General features: G+C 40.9%; 1 protein-coding gene across 2 annotated transcripts; it reads left to right on the forward strand.

The window, feature by feature from the left end:
- Positions 1 to 375: 375 nt before the first annotated feature.
- On the forward strand, positions 376 to 11,772 carry traf5 (Tnf receptor-associated factor 5). Of its 2 annotated transcripts, none has more exons than XM_034129593.1 (11): positions 376 to 501; positions 1,965 to 2,224; positions 2,930 to 2,993; positions 3,172 to 3,273; positions 4,625 to 4,789; positions 5,159 to 5,236; positions 5,855 to 5,929; positions 6,764 to 6,856; positions 9,035 to 9,175; positions 9,789 to 9,954; positions 10,504 to 11,772. In XM_034129593.1, the coding sequence occupies exons 1-11, from the start codon at positions 463 to 465 to the stop codon at positions 11,088 to 11,090; spliced, it is 1,770 nt and encodes a 589-aa protein (XP_033985484.1). In that variant the 5' UTR covers positions 376 to 462; the 3' UTR covers positions 11,091 to 11,772. The 2 variants fall into 2 exon arrangements, with proteins under 2 accessions (XP_033985484.1, XP_033985485.1); XM_034129594.1 differs by having other exon boundaries at positions 1,979 to 2,224.
- Positions 11,773 to 12,204: the final 432 nt, after the last annotated feature.

Raw genomic sequence — 12,204 nt, forward strand, 5'->3', positions numbered from 1 at the left:
GGAGTAAAGTCAATAAAACTAGCTGCACCTTTACCAGCTTTGATAACACTTGCATCAATAATTATTATCAAGACATATCATACATATTATTCTGAAATGGACCAATCTGCCCAATGAGTACTTTTACTTTTGGTACTTTAAGTATATTTTGATGCTGATACTTGTGTACTTTTACTTGAGTGACATTTTGATTGCAGGACTTTTACTTCTAACAGAGTATTCCTACACTCTGGTACTTCTACTTTTACTTAAAGATCTGAGTACTTCTTCCACCTCTGTTGAATACAGCCCGTTTACTTTATTCCTATGGTAATCACTCAGTAGTAAATAGAGCAGGTTGTTGACGTTGAGTCACTTCCTGGAGTTATAATTTCCTGTTCCGCTGCCGCTGCGTATGGACCGCAGATAATCGATTACGATCGGACATATTGATCTGCAGTGACTCACAAACTGCAGTGTGTGATGTGTTCAAGGGACTTCACTGATATTTCAGAAACTGAGGTAAGAAAATGCACCAAACTTGACATACTGTATGACATTATGTCTGAGGAAAGTGAAAGTAAAGCAGCTCCGATATCACAAGGACTTTAAAACTAACCACAGGGTCAACGTCTAAACTGATTAAAACGCACATGCAGTTAGTTAGTCATTAAAGTGCAATCAATCAATTATTTATGTCAGTTTAAAGTTTAATTTTGAGGTTTTAATTGTTTAGAGAGGTCGCTGCGGGGATTCCCCTGCAGACTGATCTCATTCAAACACAAAAACACACACACACACACAAGTTACGTGCTTTACTGAATACATTGATTTATGTCGCAGTTATAATGATAATGCAAAAATATTATTACACAATAATGTCTAACTGCACGCATGATTGCACGTGCATCATGTGCACGTGTGACAGCACTGACAGGAGCCATGCTGCTGAGTAAGCTACTTTCACTTTTATAGTATAACAATTTTTTTGCTGACACAGTTGCTGGCAGTGGTGGATAGTATCAAAGTACATTAACTCAAGCACTGTATTTAAGTACAATTTGTGGTACTTGTACTTTACCTGAGTATTCTCAGTTTATGCTATACTTTATACTTCTACTCCACTACATTTTAGAAGCCAATAGTATACTTTTTACTCCACTAGATTTATTTGACAGCTTTTGTTATAGTTACTTGTTTAGGTTAAGATTATTAGCACATACAAAATCTAAATCAATTATAAGATAGACTTTGACATATATTTATAGTTTAAGATATCCAGCAGCAGTATACAAAGTTATATAAATTACCTCTATATTTACCAGTTGTAATACAAAAACCTCAATAACATCATCGTAACCATTAACTCAATATGTACTATTCTGAAATGGGCTATTACGCATAAGGAATACTCTTAATTGTATATAATACTATGGACAGTATAGCCTTTGGGTAGCCTTAGAGGCAAAACGCAGGGCAAACATCTGTAAGCAATTGCTGTTACTTTGCCTAAGTTAGGGTGACAAGAGAAATTAAAATCATATAATGTGGAAAGGGGAGATCTCAAAGATGTTTAATTACTACAATCAGCCCAAATTCCTCCATGTGTCCGATCTCAGAAACAACAGATGGATTAAATGTATAATTTAAAAACACTCAAATAAGAATTATCATTACATGTTATCATCACCTGTTGTGATTTTGCCTCCTGCAGACTCATGGCACTTTAATGCATCAATAATTATAATCAGAACATATCCTGAAATGGACCAATCTGCATAATGACTACTTTTACTTGTGGTACTTTAATGTTGATGCTTATCATTTTGTAATTTTACTTGAGTAACATTTTGATCGCAGGACTTTTACTTGTAACAGAGTATTCCTACACTCTGGTACTTCTACTTTTACTGAAGTACAAGATCTGTTGAATACAGCCCTTTAACTTGATTCCTATGATATTCACTCAGTAGTAATAAGAGCAGGTTGTTCTCTGCAGACTCATGGCGACAGCAGACACAAAGCTGGGAGGATCCGAGGAGTCCAGTTTGGATTCAGTGAGGCGGTCGGAGGAGTCGAAGCTGAGCTCCTGGGAGTCGGAGCTGCCCTCCCTCCAGCACTCCCTGAAGTTTGTGCTGGAGCTGAAGGAGGAGTTTGTGTGTCCGATCTGCAGAGGAGTGGTCCTGAACCCCCAGCAGAACTCCTGCGGACACATCTTCTGCCTCCTCTGCCTCCAACACCTGCTGTAGGAGCAAATACACAATGTTCAATCATATTAGACACAGTTTCTGTAGTTACATATGTTACAGTGATAGCAATTTCAACTCTATTTTAAGGTCTCAAATTTAAATCAAATGTTGGTCGTAAATCCTTAGAAGTAAAAATGACCATGTCAAAAAGAATTGCCCAGCTTCAGTCTTGGTCATAATTGCTTTTTCTAATTTTCAGAGTTCAGAAAATACAGAATATTTTTTAAATGCCAGTTTCTTTTTCACATAATGCCAAAATGGAAAATCCCCATAAATAACATGAAAAGCGTAAAGATTTTTCTTTACATTCTATCAAATTCAACTAAATTAATTTAACACATAACACTGCAAAAATTACCTTACAGGAAACCAGGGAAATAGCATGTAATTGCCCCATATCAGAAAAGGTCTTAATCGGGTGGAAAATACTCAAATACACGATTTTGAAGCGAGGGCTCTAGATTGAAAGCCTGACATAATAAAAGCTGTTATTGGGGTGGGACATTTTGACTTTAAGGATCCGATAGTCTGTGTTTTGGTGATAACGTTTTTACAGACTTATTGTAGCAGCAGAACTCTCAAAATGCAAACCAAAGATCACACTCTTGTCAAAATGTATGCCATATAACACAGCCAAAATAATGAATGAAGTAAAAAGCAAAAGCGTATTTGTATGAACATCAATGTGCTTTGTGTTTCAGAGAGAGTTCATCTCCGTCCAGCCCAGTTTGTCCCGTGGACGCAGCTGTGATCACACCATCTGAGGTCAGACCCATTCACTCAGCTCACCACAAGTACTTTAGTCAAAAGAAGTGAAGAACATTTAAACATCGTCAGGTTTTAAGTTGAAATGTTTAATGTATTTCCACATCCAGAACTAACAGACTCAGTTTACGGTTTTACTTTCTCTCTGTTAAATAACAAACACATTTCCTCCCTGCAGGTTTTCCAGGATAACTGCTGCAAAAGAGAAATCGCCTGTTTAGACGTGTACTGCACCAACTCCCCAGAATGCACCTCTGTCGTCACATTACGCCACCTGCAGGTAGACAAACAAATATCAACACTGCAGTCTGAAGCCTGATGTGTATGGATCATTATGTGTGAATATGTACGGAGCAAAGACTGTGCAAAGTGGGCGTAGTCACCGTGATGTCAGTTTTTAGTTTGTTGACAATGGTTTTGAAGGCATACGTTTAGCATTTTATCTGTCACCTTTTTTTTAGAACCAATAGTGACAAAACTGAATGCTGAAAAAGACGTGTTTACACTGAACTTCTAAAGAACTGAAAACACACAGGGTTTTAGTTAGTGATGGGAATTACGGCTCTTTAAAGGGAGCTGGATCTTATGGCTCCGTTCCTTTCCGAGAGCCGTTCAAAAGAGCCGTTTTTTTTTTAAGGGGGTGGGGTTAATAGGTTTATCTGCGAAATAATCACCAGGATAATGATTGACTGTATTGCCAGAAATCTACTTTTACTCACAGAAAATGTATAACTTGCTTCATCTCTCATCCAGCCAAACTACTGCTCAAGCAGCGTTATGCCATCATCTACGGCAAATGTGCAATCAGGAAAGCAAGTTCATTTAAAGGCGAGTGGATTTATGGCAGGCAGTGAACCAACAATACAAAGAACGGCTCTCACCAAGTAGGACTCGGTTCCCTTCGTTCGTACCAAAGAGCCGTTCAAAAGAATGGGATCATTCGCGAATTTCACATCACTAGTTTTAGTTAAAGACGTAAACACAGAGATCCCCTAAACCCAACATTGAGGTAGCGACCTGTCAATAACAACTAGCCACGGCCCTTAAATATACATCGATTTTATTGTCTATTTTACTCTAAATTTGACCAAAATGTACATAACAAACAACATGCTGAATTAAAGAAGACTTGAAACTAGCGATTGAGATCATAAAATTGTGAGGAAAATGTTCACTGAGGTAATAAAGTGAGAAGTAGGATCATCTTCTCATAGACTTCTACACAATTGGATTTATTTTTGCCACCAGTGGAGTCTCCCCCTTCTGGCCAAATGAAAGACTGCAGGTTTAGGACACTAGTTTATTTGTTTATAGTGTCGAGGACAGTCCATTGACCAACTGTCACAAAAAAACTGTAAATGGGGCAGCTTTAGCCAACATTGCTAATCTCCAGCTGTTGTCCTCGGCCAGATGATAATGGACACCTTTTTAAAATCACAATACATCAACAGCATTAGTTATAAAGAAAGGATGAAAGACAAGTAGATACAGGCGAAAGCATAAAACGTATGCATTGGCTTCACTTTTGAGACCCAGACGTTCATGCTTTATCAGCACACATGAATCCCACCTCTGGTCGCGTGGAGCTCTTTGAAGGTGTGTTTTATCTTCCATGTCTTCCTCCCCTGCAGGAGCACCTGAGGTCGTGTCAGTTTGAGACGCTGCAATGCTGCAACCCAGGCTGCAGGGCGGCGCTGCCGAGGAGAGAGCTGCAGGAACACCTGAGCGTCACCTGTCCTCACCGCCTGGAGCCCTGCACACACTGCCAGCAGCCGCAGAGACTCAGCCTCCTCCAGGTACAGTCCAGCCCTCACAGTGTGTAATACACTATGCAGAGAGTCACAACTGGACCTAATGCACATGATGATTCAGTCACGGCTTTGTGCAGCTTTCAGACTGCTTGTTCAGTGCAAGAAAACAAGTTTAGGAAGATTTCCTAAACTTGAGGGTGAGGATTTGATTCGAAAATAATGTTTAAAAGTTTGAAATTGATTCTTACACTGGGATCCATTACTTTATCTCAGGATAAGATTTCTATCATTTAACCTGAATGTAATTCTGAAGTGATCTTTTAGGTTGTAGAGTAGATCCAACAGCGCTAATTGAAGTAAACGCTGAAGTCCTGGTGATGCTGATGTGTTTGTGATGATGACTCTGTTCTGCAGGATCATGTGCAGAGCTCCTGTCCTCAGGTGGAGGTGGACTGTCCCTACAGCTGCTCCCTGAAGGTTCCCAGACACATGGTGAGGTTATTTACAGCATCTGTAGACACGGTGCAAACTATACCACAAAGGGGGTAAACAACTCTGACCCATGTATCAATCCAGGGCAAAGTCTACAGAATGATGATATTCTATAGTTTATTGTGATAAATGTCTCACAGATACTGGAGTTCAGATTGCCAATATTGAGTTTAAGTGCGTAACGTTTTTGAATTTGCACCACAGGGCTCTCATGCATGCTGGTATCTTAAGTAAATAAGTCATAAAATCACCCTCATGCATACAAAATACATCAATATAGCTTAATTTTACACTCAATTTAGATATATTATATATATAGATAACCTCTCAAATACAATACTTTACGTGTATCAAGTCACCCGCTTTGACATGCACAAGCCGAACAACACACAGATGGGATCAGTTAATGATTCATATATATAATAATAATAATAATAATATATGGGATTTTTATAGCGCTTTTCCTAATGCTCAAAGACGCTTTACATACAATCAGAATAGAAACAAAACAAAGAAAACTAAAAATAAGTTAGAATATAGAAGTTAGGAGGACTCCACTAACCAATCAGAATCAGGTATCCCCCATTATCACCTGACTCTCTCTCTCTGGTCCTCCAGCTGACGGAGCACAGAGACTCGTGTCCTGAGCTCCACGTTGACTGCTCCTATCAGAGGCTGGGCTGCTCGGTGCAGGTGAGTTTAAGAGTTTGAGGTGAAGCAGTGCAGCTCCCTAGTGCAGCTCCACAGTGCAGCTCCACACTGCAGCTCCACACTGCAGCTCCACACTGCAGCTCCACAGTGCAGCTCCACAGTGCAGCTCCACAGTGCAGCTCCACACTGCAGCTCCACAGTGCAGCTCCACACTGCAGCTCCACAGTGCAGCTCCACAGTGTGCAGCTCCACAGTGTGCAGCTCCACAGTGTGCAGCTCCACAGTGCAGCTCCACAGTGCAGCTCCACAGTGTAGCTCCACAGTGCAGCTCCACAGTGCAGCTCCACAGTGCAGCTCCACAGTGCAGCTCCACACTGCAGCTCCACAGTGCAGCTCCACAGTGCAGCTCCACAGTGCAGCTCCACAGTGTGCAGCTCCACAGTGCAGCTCCACAGTGCAGCTCCACAGTGTAGCTCCACAGTGCAGCTCCACAGTGCAGCTCCACAGTGCAGCTCCACAGTGTGCAGCTCCACAGTGCAGCTCCACACTGCAGCTCCACAGTGCAGCTCCACACTGCAGCTCCACAGTGCAGCTCCACACTGCAGCTCCACAGTGCAGCTCCACAGTGCAGCTCCACAGTGCAGCTCCACACTGCAGCTCCACACTGCAGCTCCACAGTGCAGCTCCACAGTGCAGCTCCACAGTGCAGCTCCACAGTGCAGCTCCACACTGCAGCTCCACAGTGCAGCTCCACAGTGCAGCTCCACACTGCAGCTCCACACTGCAGCTCCACAGTGCAGCTCCACAGTGCAGCTCCACAGTGCAGCTCCACAGTATGACGCTCTGACTCTCTGACCACAGCTGTGTTTCCTGCAGGGTAAGAGAGGCAGAGTGAAGCTGCACGAAGACTCTGCTGTCAGCCAGCACATGCTGCTCGTCCTGAGGAGCAACACACACCTGGAGCAACAGGTGAGACAAACAAACACACCTCAAACAGCTGCAGATTAATATGTTACATTATAAACTATATTACAAGATGTTTTTGTCCATGTTTCAACATGTCTGAAACTTCCATCTGGAATATGAATGTACTTTTTAAAATGCCCACAATGTTGGATTTGTTGAGAATAAATTATACAGGATTTAACACAAGGACTATCAAAATCTGTTTTGCACTCATTACTGATTTTATCTTTGACTAATTTGATTAGGTAAATAAAGTGTCATTTTTGAAGCTGTGCTAATCTGACAAAAATGATGCTTTCTCATTACAATGAGAACATTTCTGGTTTAAAAAAATTCAAATGTATGTTGTAACTTCATAAACAATATTAAGTTAAAGGTATAGGAGTTTTTATGTAACAATGACATCCTGTCTAAACATCAGTCAGGTTTCAGAAAGCAACATAGCACCATCACTGCCACAATGAAAGTGGTGAATGACATTACAAGTATTTTAGATAATAAGCAGAGTTGTGCAGCTCTATTTATTGACCTTTCCAAAGCGTTTGACACCGTCGATCATCGCATCTTAAAGCAGAGGCTACTCAGTATTGGCTTATCCAGCCATGCAGTGGGGTGGTTTGTGAACTACCTCTCTGAAAGGTCCCAATGTGTTCACTTTGATGGGCTGTCTTCTGAGTGGTTGAACATTGCTAATGGTGTTCCTCAAGGTTCTGTTTTAGGTCCACTTTTATTCTCCATCTACATCAATAGTTTAGGTGAAAATGTGGATGAAGCTACTTTGCATTTTTATGCGGATGACACCGTGATGTACTGTGCAGTTCCCTCCATTAAGGAGGCGGTTGTTAAATTACAGGCTGTTTTTACCATTATTCAGACTCAGCTCTCTGAACTTAAGCTTCTTTTAAATGTTGAGAAAACCAAGGTAATGCTCTTTTCTAAAGCTAAAAAGACTCCAGAGACTGCTTTGGATATTGTGACTATGCAAGGACAAGTACTCCAAGTGGTTAGCTGTTATAAATACCTTGGTATCTGGCTTGATGATTGTCTTACTTTTAAACTTCAGGTCATTAATCTGCTTAAAAAGCTGAGGGTTAGGCTAGGTTTCTTCTACAGAAACAAGTCCTGTTTCTCTTTTGAAGCCAGGAAAAGGCTAGTCACTGTGACCTTTTTACCTGTGCTAGACTATGGTGATTTGATCTATATGAATGCACCTGCCCATTGCCTGGAAAGGTTAGATGCCGCCTATCACAGTGCTCTGAGATTTGTTACTAACTGTAAAGTACTTACTCATCACTGTACCCTGTATGCCAAGGCAGGTCTGCCTTCACTTACTGTTCGGAGGCTCAGTCATTGGTACATATTCATATATAAAGCCATGCTGGGTAAACTACCTTCTTATATCTGCTCTTTGATCTCACGGACAGTGGCAAGTAGCTATTGCCTGAGATCACAGGATGTGTTTTTATTACATGTGCCAAGTGCTAGGACTGTTTTAGGTACTAAAGCTTTTATGTGCGCTGCTCCTCTGGCTTGGAACACCATGCAAAAAATATTGAAACTGAGCATTTTGATTCCCTTGCATCGTTTTAAAGCACGACTGGATGAAATGTTATTGGATATCTGTAAATGTAAATAGGTTGCTAATGTATACCCCTGTAATTATGTTGTGATGTCCTTTTGTTTTCTGTTTGTTTTTATATGTGTAACTAATGTACCGCAGGTCTCCCTTGAAAAAGAGATCGTTGATCTTAATGGGATTTTTTAACCTGGTTAAATAAAGGCTACAAACAAACAAAAGTTTGCCCAATAAATGCTTTTGGTGTAACAACAGTACACCCCTTTATCTAGTTATATTGTGATGAATTATTTTCTTTCTTTTCTTCCCAAAATGTGTGTGAGATTCAGTCGGTGCCTAAATAGAGAGGACACTGAAGCCAACATGATCCAGATAATGTGTTTTATATGGTATTACGTTTTATTTAATGCTCACAATGAGATTTCGGCAAAATGATCATCCATCCATCCGTAATAAGACTTGCTTATTTCATCAATCTGAACTTAAAACATACTCTATGAAGCAAACACATCGCAGTCTAAAGCCTCTGCTCAGCACAGATTACATTTTTGCAAACATGTGTTGATATTTCCGACTCAGTGTTCATCTCTGCTGTCTCTGGTCAGGTGGAGGTTCTCCAGGAGACGGCGCTGCTGAGGCACAACGAGCTGCAGACGGACAGCTTGCTGCTCGCTGGCCTGCAGAAGAAAATCAGACCGCTGCTGCAACACAACAGCAGCCAGGAACACATCGTCTCTGCAGCGCAGGTCCATACACAGATACACTCTTACTGATCATTATTTAGCTACACCATCATTTCATCTGTGAGTCTGTGAAATACAGATTAAGGCAAACATAGCAAAAGAACATTGATCTAATTTAGAGAAACAAAACCTCTTTTTTAAACCATGAAGTCTGGAGGGTGAATGTTTAGCAAAACATTTTCACACACAAATCACATCAAATATAAGTTGGCTGTCAGTGAAACAAAAACCCTTGAATCTTTCATTATAACCTCTCAAATCCTCAACATCAAAAAAGTGTATATTTTACACACTCTGGAGTCTTTACAAATCATGTCAAAGAAAAACAAGATTTACGTTGGAAATAAAAGATTAGACCCTTCCAGGCTTTGACAGATTATTTAGTAAGAACCAAAAACCACATTACATCATACAATGATTACATCCTTTCACACCTGATAGGTCACAGACGTCCCTTTAGTTCAAATGACAGCTGCAGTTAAATCATTACCTCTTGTGAAATCCAGGTAAAGGCCTCTGTGGAAGCTGTGTTTGTGTTTGTGATTGAAAGTGAGACAGTAGAAAGAGTTCATCTGGATCCTGCATCACTTTGATCATGCTACCCGTGTGTCTTCAGAGGACGCTGAGCAGGCAGGAGGATGTCCTCTCCACGCTGCAGCTGGACGTGCAGCAGATATCTCGGGGTCTGGGTTCTGGTCTGCAGGAGCTGGAGGACCTCAGGAAGTCTCTGGATGCTGTGATTCAGGAAGTGTCGGCAGCCGAGGCCCTCAGAGAACACCTGGGTAGCTAAACAAAGGAACTTTTGTCATTTTTGAAGCGTGTTTTCAATCGGTAAAAGTAAAAAAGCTAATGTTAATCTAGATACGAACTATACCAAAGTCAAATAACTTCTAAAAAGGTGGTCGAAACATCTAAAGGCGGACTCGTTTTCACCGTGATGAAGTTTCACAGTCCCATAAGCCAATTGTTAGCAACTGCTATTTTTAAAACACATAAAAGCTTCAAAATGCACAAGTGAGGTATAAACTTAGCGTATTTTATGTGAAGGAAGAGAACATTAAAGTCTCCTAAGTTATTGTTACTCAAAAACCCATCGACTTCAAGACAACGGAACCAGAAGTGCTAAACTGCTAACTCATTTTCATGTTTTAGGACTCATTCCTGCAGCTCTATACAGTATAAGTTACTCACAGTATGTTTTAAAGGGGCAGTTATTATTTCCCTACTCACCCCAAACATGAGATGTTTCCTGTTGCAAGAAGATGTAGTTCACAGTCCGAGGTTTAAGACCTTGTGGTTCACTAAAAACTGCTTTCCTTTCCTTCCTCCAGGGACGTTGGAGGAGAATATGAAGCGTCACTCTGGCCTCCTGGATATCCACGCCACTCAGCTCAGAACCCACAGGGAGCACCTGCAGGAGCTCGAAGCCACTTCAAACGACGGAAAACTCATCTGGAAGATCGAGGACTTCAGGAACAAGAGGGAAGCCGAGGTCAAAGGTCATCCGCCCTGCCTGAGCAGCGTGCCGTTCCACACCGGACCGTGCGGATACAAAATGGCCTCCAAGGTCTATCTGAACGGGGACGGGGAAGGAAGAGGGACTCACCTTTCTCTTTATGTGGTCCTGATGGTGGGAGACTTTGACGCTCTGCTGCCGTGGCCTTTCAGACAAACCGTGGCTCTGTCGGTTTTGGATCAAAGCGGTGCCGGAAACCACCAAAGTCTGAGCTTCAAACCCGACCTGACGTCCAAAAGCTTCCAGCGACCGACAGACGAGTCGGCCGGTAACGTCGCTGTAGGATTCTCGTGCTTCATTCCACTCATCAAGCTGGAAAAGCCTCAAAATGCTGCGTATGTCAAAGAGGACACGATGTTTGTTAAAGTGAAGGTGGACATGGCGGGTTTAGAGCAGCTGTAGTCGTTCGGCGCTAGTTACCGTGTGAATGATTAGTTTTTATAATTTACTGTTGCGCCCTCTGGTGGTCAGTTCAGGAAGGACACTGTAGTACAATGCTATATAACTAATGCAATTTTCACTGATTGTTTTATTTTTCAACAGAAAAGTGTTATTTAAAGTATTAGTTTGACATTTCAGGAAATGTTATCTTTCTTTCTGACAGATTGATACACCTCTTTTTGCCAAAAATGGTAAACTATTCCTTTAAGCTTTAGGATCATTTCAGGGATCGTCTAGAGGTCCAACACCCACAAAAACTGTGGTAACTCATAATTTATTTAATGTCCGTTATCTTAAAATCATGAATTTGTTGTCTGTGAAAAAGTATTGCTCGGACGAGGTTATTTAAATCCATCTTCCACATGATCAGGACATCTGCAGATATTTGGTATCGATCCGGACTTAAAAGTGTCTTTGTTCTGAGAACCAGGAGAATATTCAACACACAGACATTTATAATCAGTACTGTGTATTATCTCAAACAAATAGTTAAGAAATTGTCTTTTGGGAACATTTGTTATTTAAAGAAAGTGAGATGACATGTTAATGTGGCAGCTAATGTATTATTCAAGACTGATTGATTTTGTTGTTGTTGTACGCAATAGAACTGGTTGATTAAACTGAACACGGTCAAAGAGTCAACTTGCCTGAACTTATTTGAATATTGTTTAACAGTGTATGAAATGACGATGTGTTGTTGAGGCTAGACTCTGACTTGTGATTCACGAGTTTTGAGCATTTTCCCTTTGAATAGAATATAATACTCATCACTATGTTCTCAATAGTTCATAATGACTTAAAATGGATTCCTTTGAATGAGTGCAGTGGAGATAAAGGAATATGATCGGTCTGGTGTTTTGTGTTCATTAACTTTTTCTATTTGGAGGGATACAGGTATCCAGACTTGCAGTACCATCTTGTTGTTACTGTAATGTTCGGATGTGATTGTGGTTTAATCAAATTTGAACAATAATCAGCACTGATACAAATATTACAACGTTCCTTCATTCAGCTAATTGTACAAAGAGAACATAGCCTAATCTGATGGCTTCAGTTAGATTCATGTCCTTTTACA

Source organism: Trematomus bernacchii, unplaced genomic scaffold (assembly GCF_902827165.1).
Source record: "Trematomus bernacchii unplaced genomic scaffold, fTreBer1.1, whole genome shotgun sequence".
Lineage (NCBI taxonomy): Eukaryota > Metazoa > Chordata > Actinopteri > Perciformes > Nototheniidae > Trematomus > Trematomus bernacchii.

What these genes read in the sequence shown, in the direction of transcription:
- traf5 (XM_034129593.1), top strand. Translation starts at nt 463, where the DNA reads ATGTGTTCAAGGGACTTCACTGATATTTCAGAAACTGAG. An exon ending in CTCTGCCTCCAACACCTGCT is followed by an intron (nt 2,225 to 2,929) that starts GTAGGAGCAAAT and finishes TTTGTGTTTCAG; the next exon opens with AGAGAGTTCATCTCCGTCCA. An exon ending in TCACATTACGCCACCTGCAG is followed by an intron (nt 3,274 to 4,624) that starts GTAGACAAACAA and finishes CCTCCCCTGCAG; the next exon opens with GAGCACCTGAGGTCGTGTCA.